At 35.5% G+C, this 13,197-nt stretch overlaps 4 protein-coding genes across 4 annotated transcripts; 1 reads left to right on the plus strand and 3 right to left on the minus strand.

Moving 5' to 3' along the window:
* Positions 1–936: 936 nt before the first annotated feature.
* Positions 937–3,038, minus strand: LOC109798684 (Sec14p-like phosphatidylinositol transfer family protein). The gene is made up of 4 exons (XM_020359038.3): positions 2,209–3,038; positions 2,006–2,130; positions 1,776–1,926; positions 937–1,665 (listed from the first exon to the last, which is right to left on the minus strand). The coding sequence occupies exons 1-4, from the start codon at positions 2,890–2,892 to the stop codon at positions 1,411–1,413; spliced, it is 1,215 nt and encodes a 404-aa protein (XP_020214627.1). The 5' UTR covers positions 2,893–3,038; the 3' UTR covers positions 937–1,410.
* A 326-nt stretch (positions 3,039–3,364) lies between these two features.
* LOC109798688 (Acyl-CoA N-acyltransferases (NAT) superfamily protein) lies at positions 3,365–6,291 on the plus strand. Its single transcript, XM_020359041.3, has 5 exons — positions 3,365–3,499; positions 4,279–5,008; positions 5,413–5,465; positions 5,707–5,877; positions 5,965–6,291. Exons 2-5 carry the CDS (start codon positions 4,619–4,621, stop codon positions 6,188–6,190), a joined length of 840 nt encoding a protein of 279 aa, XP_020214630.1. The 5' UTR covers positions 3,365–3,499; positions 4,279–4,618; the 3' UTR covers positions 6,191–6,291.
* A 929-nt stretch (positions 6,292–7,220) lies between these two features.
* On the minus strand, positions 7,221–9,455 carry LOC109798687 (chloroplast envelope quinone oxidoreductase homolog). The gene is made up of 4 exons (XM_020359040.3): positions 9,307–9,455; positions 9,087–9,231; positions 8,928–9,019; positions 7,221–8,105 (listed from the first exon to the last, which is right to left on the minus strand). Exons 1-4 carry the CDS (start codon positions 9,370–9,372, stop codon positions 7,416–7,418), a joined length of 993 nt encoding a protein of 330 aa, XP_020214629.1. The 5' UTR covers positions 9,373–9,455; the 3' UTR covers positions 7,221–7,415.
* Positions 9,456–10,817: 1,362 nt separating this feature from the next.
* Positions 10,818–12,432, minus strand: LOC109798685 (chloroplast envelope quinone oxidoreductase homolog). Its single transcript, XM_020359039.3, has 4 exons — positions 12,234–12,432; positions 12,018–12,162; positions 11,858–11,949; positions 10,818–11,610 (listed from the first exon to the last, which is right to left on the minus strand). The coding sequence occupies exons 1-4, from the start codon at positions 12,297–12,299 to the stop codon at positions 10,921–10,923; spliced, it is 993 nt and encodes a 330-aa protein (XP_020214628.1). The 5' UTR covers positions 12,300–12,432; the 3' UTR covers positions 10,818–10,920.
* Between the last annotated feature and the right edge of the window lie 765 nt (positions 12,433–13,197).

Here is a 13,197-nt window from a genome sequence, read left to right on the forward strand (position 1 = left end):
TTTGGCTTTTTAACTAACCGTTGATTACTCCAAATCAGGACGATGATATGGAAACCAGAAAACCTAAATTATGTGGCCTTTACTTTTTTTAATAATGAAAATTCTATAGTCAAGTTAAAACAATTAAACTTTACACATTTTTCATTAAATTTAAGCATAACATAACTACTACATAAGAGACAAGTAAACATCAATCAAAGAAACTTTAATGAAATAAAAGGACACCAATTCACTAATTATAAGAATCCATATATGCATTTCTTCCCCCCATTGCGATGCATGATAGAGGCAGAAAGAACCAAACATAGTCTATCCTACTAGAGGTCATGGACTTAGGCGGAAGTACAAATTAGCTACTTTTGGAATTAACACTATATATACTTATTAGGAGGTTTAGGTCCAAAAAGTATGACCAATAGCTGATTGCCTACAGATGCAACAAAGGGTCAAATGATGATAATAAGGATTTGGCTCCTCCCCCCACCTGCAAGGGTGAAGTGCGGATGACAGACATTGATTGAAATATCAATGGTCGAAAGGGTGTAAAATACATGTACATGCATATAAATTCATAAGTAGTTAAAATCTTAACTATTGATTTTTCAGTCATCAGTTATCATTCCACACTTTACCCTCTATAGTGTATGCACTTTGAAGAAGTCAAATCCAATGAATTAAATTATATTCTCAACCAGTTATCATCTCCACTCCCAGGTAAAACACAAAAAAGTCAATAACAATATAGAAGAACCAAAGTATCGACAAATAAAGAGTAAAAGCTCAAACAAGAAGAAAGACAATTGAAGCATCTGCAATATTCAACTGAAAGTAATCAATCTGAAGTTATTTACGGTTCTAACTTCATTTAAAAAAATAATGAAAATCAAATAGAAATATATTATAATAAAATGAAGAATTATAAGCTAAAAAGAAACAGGATAGAAATCAGGCATACTTCTCATTTACTCCTTCTATATTACACATCTAGGACATTCAAAATGCTTATAATTGGACCAAACTCCGTGCAGGACAAATACAAGAACAAAATTTTACATTGAAACTTCTCATAACCAGGCTTTCTACATGGTGGTTTGGTTCACCCATCAAAGTGATACATAATTCTGGAAATAAATGTAATTTCACAAACCAACTCCATTTTCATGCGCTACTCTCTTCCCCAACATTGTTCTTTGCCAGAAAATAGAAGAATAATTTAGGCTAGCTAAAATGTTTGTCTAGCAATAAAGTGCTGAATACAACAAAGACAGAGAAAGACAATCGGCAAACAACTCAGGACCAAAACTATAGACGAAGAATGGGCTCAACAAATGATGGCATGCATTTTTCTTACTCTCCAAGTTCAGCTTCCTTAACATACCCAGAGACACTCACACTAGAGGTGATTTTGTCTCAATCACATAAGGGTTTGATCTTGAACCTGTAAAGAAGCCTCTTCTTTTTCAAGGTAGGGTTGTCTATGGTGAGCAATAATGTTCCCAGTTCAGCAACTTTAAAGGTATTGGAAACCACCGGTTCATCAGTGGGGGACATCTTTGTGGCTTTCTGTATGATAATTGCATATGCATCTTTAGCATCAGGCTTGAATTCAGCATTATAGGTAACCTCCCAGCCCACCACCCGCAGCTCCCAAACAATGATGCATTTCTGCAAAATACCAAGATAGTTGAATTGAGAGAGTAATAACAAAGGACAGGAGCGTGAATGAGTGTATCTAGTCTAGTGTAACGCAGTGGAAGGAAGAGTTGCAATGACACCTCATAAATAGCGATCTCCACTGTTTGCTTGGTGGTTGGCTTGATGGGAAGTTCTGTGACAGGATCAGACACAGTGAAATCGGGGTTGCAGTCGCAGAAATCCACACTGAGGCCACCATACTGAACGGGCACTTGCTCGGGAGAAATATACCTATTCAATTTATGGAAAGTGAGGTGATAGGGAAAGGTAAAGAGAAGTTGGAAATGGCGATTGATAGTTGGAGAGTTACTTGAAAAGAGTGTCGGGAGACTTGAGTGGGCCTGCAAAGATAAACTTGCTCTTGGTCCTCTGAGTCAAGAAGGGATTGATCATGGTGTAGAAAGCAAGATACCACCACGGGACATTGATAAAAACCTGAAGCATTGAATGAGATTTAGATTTAGAAGAGAAGGAAAATGTTATAACTTAAAAAAAATAAAGAAAGAAAGGAACCTGTTTGGCAACAAACTCGGGATAGTTGTCCTGAAGCAAGTGCAGAGCTTGTTTGGTGGCAAGTCGAAGTTCCCGTTTGGCAGGGCCGGGAGAGTTTTTGAGGTCGTTGACTTGCAAAACGGTGTTAATGCCTCCGGGAGAGAAATCGAGGTTCCTGATACTGCGCTCCAAGAGCTGGATCCGCCAGCGGAGAAACTTGGTACGGTTTTCTTGGGTGGAGAAGGCCTTTTGGTAGAGGTCCTTGTTCTGGAACTCTCCGTAGACGTTGTAACAGACGGAGTGGCCCTCTCTGCCGTGCCCATGCATGAAGACGACCTTGTCCAGGTCATCGCCGAGATCCTCGTCCAAGAGGGCGTCGATGTTGAAGTCCTTCCTCCATTTGAGGGTGTTCTGAATCATCACAAGAGCTTCCCTCACTTTCAGCTCTCGCGCTCTCAGAAACTTTAGGAGGATCACGTCACTCCTTTCGTCCTTCAGGAGAGGGACTCCCCAGATCGAGACCTCCCCTTCCGACTTCAACTCCTCTCTCAGAACCTCTTTCAGCTCTTCCACGCTCTTTCTCTCCCATTCCGAAACCCTATTGCTCTCCTCCTTCAACGACTCCCTCTCTTTCTCTTCCTCTTCAACCTCCACCGCCGGTGCAGCGCCTGGAGGACCAGGAGGGTTTGAATCATTTTCGGCCATTACGGATCCTCAGACACAGAATCAAGATAAATGCTGCTTTCTAGTTTCTACGCTAAAATACTAAAATAGAATAGTACGTTTCTATTTTCTAAACCAACATTCGTCAACACTAACTGCTCTACTTTTACGCTCTCATTTTCCTTTTTCTTTTAACACAATTGCTTTTACCTTTTACCACCTGCATACTGCATACTGATTACACAATCAATCCATGCATATATATATATATATCAAAAATTATTTTTTAATTAACTTAATATCTTTAGTATTAAGTTTAATGCTTAATAATGAGTAAAATTTAATTTTAGTTTCTTTATAAAAAAAACATTTTTCATCCTTCTCATATTTGTGAATATTATTCTTTAATTTTAATCTTCTAAAATTCAAAGTTACTAAAGGTAGATAATGGGCCTAATGTTAGAAACGCCTAGGGGATTATGTTGATATAACTATACACAGATGCAGTGTTGAGAATGTTTGTTTGGTTGATGATGCATGTGATGCATGTGTCCCTTCGCCGCTGCATTTGTTGTTGATGATGCCCATTCCTTTCGAAATCAGATTAGCATTAACACGTTCTTCTTCAACCAACATAGCATCAATCAAGGTCTTCTTTTTTCCTTTTTCAACGTTTTAACACTACTTAACATCTCCAGTTATACCGTCACAGATCCCATAACCTGGGTTAGTGGAAGCAATTTAATCAATATGCAAAAGTTTGTAAATAAATATTGTCGTCGTATGAAGCCAAATGTGTAAATGCTAGAATCATATAAAATTTAATATATAATTAAATAAATTATGTATCTTATGTACATAAGTGTATAATTATGGTTTTCGCTAGAGTAGTTAAGCCTCTTTTTCAATTGTTGTTAATGTTATTTAAGCATCTCATTTTTAGGTGATTAAGTCTTTGCTTCATTGATATTGTTGATGACTTTTACGATATGATGGATGAATTATATTTGGTCGATATAACTTTTTGGCTTGCTCATTGTGATTTGTCTTGCTTTATTCATCCTAAGTTATAAAGGCAAGCACTCACCCTCAACCTTGTGGGGGGCATTAGCATTAAGTTAATTGATTAAGATGTTATGGTTAGTTATATTAAACACTTGTTTAGAGGCTACTTAATAGTTCATTTTCTCTTGTATATAAGGCACATTGTAGCCTAATCGTAAACACTTCTCTTGCAATAATACTTTTTTATTGTCTTGATTTCTTTTATTTTTGCTGTTAAAAAGCGGTACTGCTCATTTAATATATCAGAGATTAAACATTTTAACCAAAGCGATGGCTACGGATGCTTAGGAATGTGGTTGCTTTTGATGTTATGTACGGAAAATGAGGGCAATATTGAGAATTTGATATTTTTGTATGAAACAGAAATAGAAGATGGTGCAAATTTTGATCGTGTTGGCAGGACGTAGGATATGATTTGTGAAGATGGAGTGGAATTGGAATTAAACTTGAGACTGAGATTCTAGTATGAAATGTTGAAATGAAAATGGTAGTTTTCTTGGCTGACATGACTGCACGTGTCTTATGGATGTGTATATAATTGGCAGCCACAATAAGAAAAGTAAGCGAGGCCACACAAAAATTGGTCCCACTCCGAATACTATAATGGATTTTGTGATATCAACCAAAACCAAATGTGAAGTGAGCAAGCTGCGATATGTAGCCTAAGCCTAACCTTGCTTGTCTTGGTTTGGTTTGTGCATGTATGGCTCATTTACTGGCGAGCAACCCCAATGCTTCCCATAAACTTATTTGCTCAAACTTGGGGCATGGGGTCAGAACAGGTTCCAAAAGTGAGTGTTACATAGTGGGAGGGAAAAGCCGAAGTGGTGGGAGTGGTTTAGTGTTGCAATGCAGTAGCAGCACAAGGAGTTCACAATTACCTTGTGCTGATCAGGATATCAGGTTACAGATTGAGAATGGTAGCAGTGGAAAGCTTAAGCAACAGTTCGAGTATTTAGTGTGCGAATATGGGTGGAGAGTAAGGAGACTATTTGAAAACGCAGATGAGATAAGAAAGGCATCTCAAGTTCAAGCAGAAGCATTCCATGTTCCTGTCTCTCTTTTCAATGACTTGTTCTTCCAATTCTTTCAGGTTCTGCTTCTATCCTTTTTCTTTTCCAATCAAAGAAATATGGCTTCATTTTTTGTCTACTTAGAAGATGCATTTGCTTAAATAAAATACGTCTACTACCGAATGAAATTAGGAAATTGTATTGTTACCAAATACCAACAATTCAACAGGGTGGCATCTTATCATACATTTTTATATGATGTATAGTATAACCACTAACTTATAACTACTAATCTTTTGTATCGGATTTAACAAGAATAAATTATAATGTTGCTAAATAACTCTTGTTTTTATATTGAATGTGTATGAAAAAATTATGAATGACTGTGAAATTTTGTTAGTATCATAAAAGCTTTATATTTTCTCAGGCACCCACCTCTTAATTAATCTGTGTGCCTTTTGCTGTCTTGCCTTGACCCAAACAGGCGGAAGTGCTTTCGGGGCTCCTTTACAAGCTCAAAAACTCACCTCCTAATAGGTAAATTTGTTCTTTCTTAGCAAGCTTCTTAATATTGTAGTTATGAAATTTGCGAGCTTATAAAACTACTTAAGAAGAACTTAGCTGAAGCATGAGATAACCATAATTGTACAATAGATATGCAACTACAACAATCATGCATTCATGCCAAAGGATTTCCAAATTGAAATCTCAGCAATTTATCATTACAAATCCGCATATTCAAGTGAAACGTTAACCACTAATGTATGATGTTATTCAGGTATGCTTGTTTGGTAGCTGAGCCAGCAGAAAACGATCCAGATTCACCAAAACAACTTGTAGGTGTCATAGATGTCACTGTCTTAAGAGACCAAAACGTGCTTCAGCATCTTCCTCCCGAAGCTGAAGAGTACCTTTACATATCAGGAATAGCCGTCTCCAAAACTTTCAGGTGATTAAGCACAATTTGATAATTAGTACATTGAACTTCCTTGTGTTGTTGTGAAGCGTATATTTACGAAAGTAATTGATGGAACAGGAGGAGAAAAATAGCGACTGCACTGTTGAAAGCCTGTGACATGCTGTCCATTTTGTGGGGTTTTGAGTTTCTTGCCCTTCGAGCCTATGAAGAAGATCTAGGTGCTCGAAAATTGTACGCAAATGCTGGGTACCGAGTCGTGTCGCGAGATCCACCATGGACAAGTCATTGGATTGGAAAGAAATGTCGTGTTCTTATGATCAAAAGAACTAGTTTGCCTGAGTAACTTTTTAAAATTGTCAAGACATCCAAACAAAATAACAGAAGCAGCAAATGTATTCTAGGTATATAGTACGTGCTAATATGATTAGTTCATTATTTCTCACAGATTGCACGCATTTTCTCTAGTGTTTCTCACATTATCCCCCTAGTGAAACGAGAAGATTCAATTAACTGACTTGCTAAATTCTAATTCTAATTCCCCTATTCCTTAATTAATATCCAGGGCGAGGCTTTTGCCTCAGATCCTTCACCTCTACACGCCCTCTTAATCCTTCATTGCTCCGTCTCAAATACCATTTCAACTATTTTGACCCTCCCTTGTTTCATGGGAACTCCTGCGGTCTCACTGATTTTCAAGTCTAATCACGAATTAAATCTACAAAACCCGCATTCCCTTTTTAGTCAAAAACAACAAAGACCACTTGTAAATGTTGCCATTTCAAACAAATAAAATCCATATTCATCCATTATTTTGCTTTCAAGTGAGAAAACTTGAACTCTGCTTGTAATATGATAAAAATGTTGGATCAGAAGAGAATCATTTTATATCACTAGAATACAGAATAAATATCAATTAACATAGAAACCAACTAAAGGTTAGACGAGTGTTCTTCAGTGCAGGGGAGATTACTAGTTTGTTAGATACAAAGTGCATATTTGGTTTAGGTTGTTTTAAGGAAAATAATCGCTTGTTCTTGTCAATTGGAGCCTCATAAGAGAATTTTTTTAAAAAAAAAAACTAGGCATTTATCAAGATTTTAACGTCGATAAAAAAAAATAAATTTAAAAGTGCTAATTCAATCACGATAAAAGGAAAGGTAAAAATGTTCACACCTAATCGAGAAGCAACTTAATGTTGCCTTGCATCAGACCTATGCATCTTTCAGAAAAAGACCCAATCAGAATTTAAAATTCTTATTGCTCATTATAAGGAGGTCCAGTGTTAAGACTCATCGCCGTGGAGTTCTATGAATCTGCTCATTTTACACGTTTCGTCTTAAATTCTTAAACCGTTTCCTGTAAACACAACTAAGTAGGACACGAGAAAAAAGTTGCCCAATAAAGCTTTCTGTCATATACAAACCAATAAGATGATGTCAAAAGACAACAATACTAACTTAAAAAGCCTTACAGCATACGATATTCCCAGTTATTCAATTTCATATGAGCTTTACACAAACCTTGTCCAGATATGTAGAAACTAGAAATACAACAACTCCAAACTGTACCTATGGCTCCACAATGATTTTTCCAGTAGCATGGCCATCAATGCTCTTAGCCCAAGCATCTTCAGCTTTGCTCAAAGGAAACCTGGAGTCAATAACAGACTTGAGTTTCCCATCCTTCAGTAATTGAACTAGATATTCCAGGCCTTCCCGCTTGACATCCACTAAAAATGGCACAAGACGCTTCTTGGAAAAAGTAAGTTTCTTCAGGGCAGCAGTCATCAACGAAGTTGCATTAGGTGTTAAATCAACTACCACCCCCCTTTCATTCAAAATAGGATCAAAAGTTGACCAAGGTATTCCAGTTGTGCAATTTATCACTGCATCATATTTCCTACCAGATGGACTCCTCAGTGCGGCCCCCTCTGGAGTCCTGTAGTCAAGAACCTCATCGGCACCCAAGCCCTTAATAAAGTCAATGTTACGAGCCCCACAAGTGGCTGTGACATGGGTGTTTCCAAGTTTTGCTAGTTGAACAGCATAGTGACCCACACCCCCTGAAGCAGCAGTTACTAAAATGTTCTTGGGCTGGCCAGTCCCATCAAGCTTGACTCCTACTATTTGAGTGAGGACATCACGAGCTGTGAGTCCGGCAATAGGTAATGATGCAGCTTCAGCAGCTGAAACCTCAGATGGTCTGGCAGCTGTTACACTCTCACTAGCTACAGCAAACTCAGCCAGTCCACCTCCATACTGTCATTCAGCATATACAACACAAAATGTGTTTTAGACAGTAGCCATTATGGATAATAATATACTATAGTATGAATTGGACAAGGTTCTTTAACTTGGAACAAGTACAGCTGTAATGTAACATGCTATTTATTTCACACTAGAAATCATTTGGCACCATCATATATTCTGCATTTCTACTAGCCTTTAGATAGACACCTAATATACTTCCATTCAAGGAGCTAGTAGTGTATTGTTTTAAACAAAAAGAAAAGCATTGAAGCAGTAATATTATTATGTAACTAAGAGAGGATAAGCCCCGGCAAGGTGTAAGGTTGCTGCCTTGTCACCTGATGATCTAGTTGCGAAAATTCCCTCTCCACTCAAAGGGCAGAGGGGGTAAGGCTGCATATGTCAAAACCCTGAAACCCACAATAATAGGAGCATGAAACTTTGGGACGCCCCTTTTAATGTTATATGATTAAGAAAGTGTTATTGTTCAAGTAAGTGGCAAACACGTGGTGCACCTAAGACAATGCGTATGTTTATGTTCTGGTAGTGATAGTTTGACATAGAAGAGATAAAGATATAAGAGCAATAACGATGAGTATCTTGTACAAGAACAACTATTCAGAGCCTCGTTAGTGAACTAAGCGTATCTACTTTCCATCTAATCGTCAAAGATGTTACCGAAACAGCGAATTAGGATGGTGGTTGAGGAAGAATCATAATTACCTCATTGTCCTTGATTGATTTAGGGATTAGCAAAAAAAAAAAAAAAAAAAAAACATGGCATGGAATGGTGATGCAATTTGCAGTGAAAGAAAGAGAGCAATGAATTACTTGATGAGTGAGTTTAGCGAGGACTTTGTCGCCAACTTTGAAATGAGTGACTTGGGGTCCAATCTGAACAACTTGTCCAGCGACATCAGTGCCTGGTGATGGAAAAGTGTTAGTTGTGAATGCGATGCGATGGGAGGAAGGCAGAGAGTAGAAGCATACAAGGTATGTGGGGAAAGGTTCTGGGTAAAAACAAAGGGCGCAGAACACCACTCTGAATCTTCCAATCAATGGGATTTATGCTAATCGCTTCCACTTTCAGTAAAACCTCATTTGTGTTGGGACTGGGAACGCCAACTTCAACGTGCTGCTTACAAATTACAATGTCGAAATTAATTAGGTTTATTTCAATTGAAGAACAACAGAGAACAAAAAATCAAACCTTCAATCCAGCGGAACCTCCTCCATAGGCCACGTACTGTACCGCTTGCATCACATTCCTTGCCATCTTTCTTCCTTGCAAATTACAACTGCTTCCGCGTCCAAACCACTATCTCTATTCAACTAAATTATTAAAATATAAAAAACATAATTGACGCATTAAATCTATTTATTTAATCTCTATTGTTTTACAAAAAAAAAAAAAATTGTTAAGTGATGGTGTGATGTATGTATTTCACTTTTTCATATATTAAATATAACTATTTATTTTACACAATAGAGAATTTTTTAACGTTTTATTTATTAATTATAATTATTTAAATATTAATATTTTAAAATATGTTATTGATAAATAAAACATTATAATATAAAATGTTTATCATAAATTTAAAATATAATTTATATGTTTAAAAATATGTATATATATTTACTTTTAATATAATTTTTATATTTTTTTATATAAAATTTATTGTAAATTTAATTATATTTTATTGGATATAATAAAAATATGTTTATCCATTCCACAAACTAAAATACTAGTACCATTTATGTAAAAATATATATATTTTTAGGAAAAAAAATTTAAACAGACTAATAAAACAAAATTTCAAATAGTCTAACAGCTGTTAAGCTCTACAAAGATAAATATCAAATTATAAAAAATAAAAAATAAAAATATATTTAAGTCAAATTAAAAAATAAAACAAAAAATATTTCATTCACTACCATTCTTGCAAATGCTTTATTTTATTCTTCCATTGATTCAACTATAAAAGTTATCATTAACCATTAAAAAATTAAATTTCTTTGAGAGAAACTGTAATTTAAAACCATGAATTCTTTTAATGATGTGAATTGCAGTTCCCACCAACCACAGAGGGCAAGGAAAATGATAAGATAAAATCTTCACATTAACCATTTATAGTAAAAATACCAACAACACAAATCATTTAATGCATCTTTTGTAAAGTCGAGCACTAAAAAACACAAATAAAAAAAAGTATCTTGGGGATTAAAATTTTCGAAATAATTTTATGAAAACTAAAAATTAAAATATTTAAATTATACAAACTAAAAAAACATTTATTTATTTTGTTCAAAGGAAAAGTCGAGTTAAGAAATTTACAAATTAAACACCGTTTTTAATAATAATAAATTCTTATTTAAAGAAAATAATTGTAAGATTGGTTAATTTATTTAAATTTTATAAACGTTATTTTAATCTTTGGAAGTATTAAATAATTTGTATAATTTTCAAAAATAACATAACTATTGATAATGTCTTAATTTATAAATTGAAATGTTATCGTAGAATAACATAAAATGTTTTCATTCTTAACTTAGGGAATAGTAACGACCCTTCGAAAGTTTCATCAATACATTTGATTAAATCAATACACCTTACTAAAACTTTTATACTATTTTCATATGATATGCCCAGATATTCATTTTCATATATATATATATATATATATATATATATATGAGCTTTACACAAACCCTGTCCAGATATGTAGAAACTAGAAATACAACGACTCATATATATATGAGCTTTACACAAACCCTGTCCAGATATGTAGAAACTAGAAATACAACGACTCCAAGCAAACTATACTTATGGCTCCACAATGATTTTTCCAGTAGCATGGCCATCGATACTCTTAGCCCAAGCATCTTCAGCTTTGCTCAAAGGAAACTTGGAGTCAATAACAGACTTGAGTTTCCCATCCTTCAATAATTGAACTAGATATTCCAGGCCTTCACGCTTGACATCCACAAAAAAAGGCACAAGACGCTTCTTGGAAAAAGTAAGTTTCTTCAGGGCAGAAGTCATCAACGAAGTTGGATTAGGCGTTAAATCAACTACCACAGCCTTTTCAGTCAAATTAGGATCAAAAGTTGACCAAGGTATTCCAGTTGTACAGTTTATAACTGCATCATATTTCGTACCAGATGGACTCCTCAGTGCAACTCCCTCTGGAGTCCTGTAGTCAAGAACCTCATCGGCACCTAAGCTCTTAACAAAATCAATGTTGCGAGCCCCACAAGTGGCTGTGACATGGTTGTTTCCAAGTTTTGCCAGTTGAACAGCATAGTGACCTACACCCCCTGAAGCAGCAGTTACTAAAATGTTCTTGGGTTGGCCTGTCCCATCAAGCTTAACTCCTGCAATTTGAGCCAGGGCATCACGAGCTGTGAGAGCAGCAATAGGTAATGCTGCAGCTTCAGCTGCTGAGACTTCAGATGGTCTGACAGCTGTTAAGCTCTCACTAGCCACAGCAAACTCAGCGAATCCACCACCATACTGTGTCATCCAGCACAAAATGGGCTTCAGAAAGTAACCATAGTAAATATAAACATACTAGATCATAACATGTTTATTTCATAATTCATAGTATAAATCATTTGGCAGAGGCACCCCCAGTCGTACTAGGTTTCAGACAGACAGAGTCAGAGAATATAGTTGCATCCAAGGGGCAATTGGTATTAGTGATTAGCAAAGAAGAAAGCATGATGAAAGAGTAAGAGAGAGAAAGAGGGAATTGAATTACTCGAGTGGAGAGTTTAGAGACGACTTGGTCACCGAGTTTGAAATCTTTGACTTGAGATCCGATCTGGACAATCTCTCCAGCGATATCAGTGCCTGATGAAAGCGAGTGAATTATAAAAGTGAAAGGGATGAGATAAGAATTAAGAATACTAGTTAATTACAGGGTATGTGTGGAAAGTTTCCGGGGAAAAATAAAGGACGCAGAACACCCTTCTGAATCTTCCAGTCAACGGGATTTATGCTAATCGCTTCCACTTTCACTAAAACCTCATTTGCCTTTGGATTCGGAACGCCAACTTCAACGTGCTGCATACAAATTAAAAGACAATTGAATTGAAGAACACCAAAAAACACACAAACACAAAGAGACAAGAAACCTTCAATCCAGCGGCACCTCCGCCATAGGCGTCATACTGAACCGCGTGCATTACATTTCTCGCCATCTCTTCCTTTCTTTACAAACCTTGGATTAGATTTAGATGGGATCCATCGCCCAACATGTCAACTTTTTTTATTACTTCACATTTTCTTTTATAAGAAATTCATTTAGTATTTAAAAATAATATTCAATGCCTCTATACTCTATACTCTATACTCTATAGTATGAACCCCATGGCTTGCCATAAAATATCTTTCTTCCTCGGTTGAGACCTACACGTGGCACACACATATACCATATGTTCATTATTATTATTAATTCTATTAATTATTAATAATTGGTGGTTCATTTTTTCATACTTCACCACCACACTACAAGAATAAAAGTCATTTTACTCGTGATTAAGAAATTTCAATAGACTACTATTATTTGCCAAGAACAATCTAGTCTTTTGACTATTTGTATAATTTATATATTTTTTACTTGAACAAATAATTATCACATTATTGAGAGTTTATTTATCATCACATTTAGAAATATTACAATGTCCCACACATAATAGAAATTGCCCTAAGTAAAAAATATATTTTAAACCATAATTTTGTAAAAAAATCTAAAGAATACCACTTTTCGTTTTCGGCCTCCTTAAAAGAAAAAGAAACTACTAATTTCACGAGAGAGAACCAAAAATGATACTAGTTGAATGAGCAGAAAAGTCTTTCACGAGGGCCAACGTTTTCTTCTATCTATTCTATAGAAGTCATAAAGCTAATAATTGAACTCTTTATGTTTGGTATTTATTTGTGGATTGGTTTTTATATAATAATTTTTACTTCTCATCTAAAACTTACCTTACATTTCCATTTGAATCCATTCTAATGACATTAAACAAATATGGATGTAGAATGAGATTCAAATATGACTTATAAATAATAAATAAATCTATGTTTTAGTTCTTATAT

Source organism: Cajanus cajan, chromosome 8 (genome assembly GCF_000230855.2).
Source record: "Cajanus cajan strain Asha chromosome 8, NIPB_CcT2T_4, whole genome shotgun sequence".
Lineage (NCBI taxonomy): Eukaryota > Viridiplantae > Streptophyta > Magnoliopsida > Fabales > Fabaceae > Cajanus > Cajanus cajan.

What these genes read in the sequence shown, in the direction of transcription:
- LOC109798684 (XM_020359038.3), bottom strand. Translation starts at nt 2,892, where the DNA reads ATGGCCGAAAATGATTCAAACCCTCCTGGTCCTCCAGGCGCTGCACCG. An exon ending in CCGAGTTTGTTGCCAAACAG is followed by an intron (nt 2,131 to 2,208) that starts GTTCCTTTCTTT and finishes TCAATGCTTCAG; the next exon opens with GTTTTTATCAATGTCCCGTG. An exon ending in TGGAGATCGCTATTTATGAG is followed by an intron (nt 1,666 to 1,775) that starts GTGTCATTGCAA and finishes GGTATTTTGCAG; the next exon opens with AAATGCATCATTGTTTGGGA.
- LOC109798688 (XM_020359041.3), top strand. Translation starts at nt 4,619, where the DNA reads ATGGCTCATTTACTGGCGAGCAACCCCAATGCTTCCCATAAACTTATT. An exon ending in AAAAACTCACCTCCTAATAG is followed by an intron (nt 5,466 to 5,706) that starts GTAAATTTGTTC and finishes GATGTTATTCAG; the next exon opens with GTATGCTTGTTTGGTAGCTG. An exon ending in GCCGTCTCCAAAACTTTCAG is followed by an intron (nt 5,878 to 5,964) that starts GTGATTAAGCAC and finishes TTGATGGAACAG; the next exon opens with GAGGAGAAAAATAGCGACTG.
- LOC109798687 (XM_020359040.3), bottom strand. Translation starts at nt 9,372, where the DNA reads ATGGCAAGGAATGTGATGCAAGCGGTACAGTACGTGGCCTATGGAGGA. An exon ending in GAGGTTCCGCTGGATTGAAG is followed by an intron (nt 9,232 to 9,306) that starts GTTTGATTTTTT and finishes ATTTGTAAGCAG; the next exon opens with CACGTTGAAGTTGGCGTTCC. An exon ending in AACCTTTCCCCACATACCTT is followed by an intron (nt 9,020 to 9,086) that starts GTATGCTTCTAC and finishes TTCCATCACCAG; the next exon opens with GCACTGATGTCGCTGGACAA.
- LOC109798685 (XM_020359039.3), bottom strand. Translation starts at nt 12,299, where the DNA reads ATGGCGAGAAATGTAATGCACGCGGTTCAGTATGACGCCTATGGCGGA. An exon ending in GAGGTGCCGCTGGATTGAAG is followed by an intron (nt 12,163 to 12,233) that starts GTTTCTTGTCTC and finishes ATTTGTATGCAG; the next exon opens with CACGTTGAAGTTGGCGTTCC. An exon ending in AAACTTTCCACACATACCCT is followed by an intron (nt 11,950 to 12,017) that starts GTAATTAACTAG and finishes CGCTTTCATCAG; the next exon opens with GCACTGATATCGCTGGAGAG.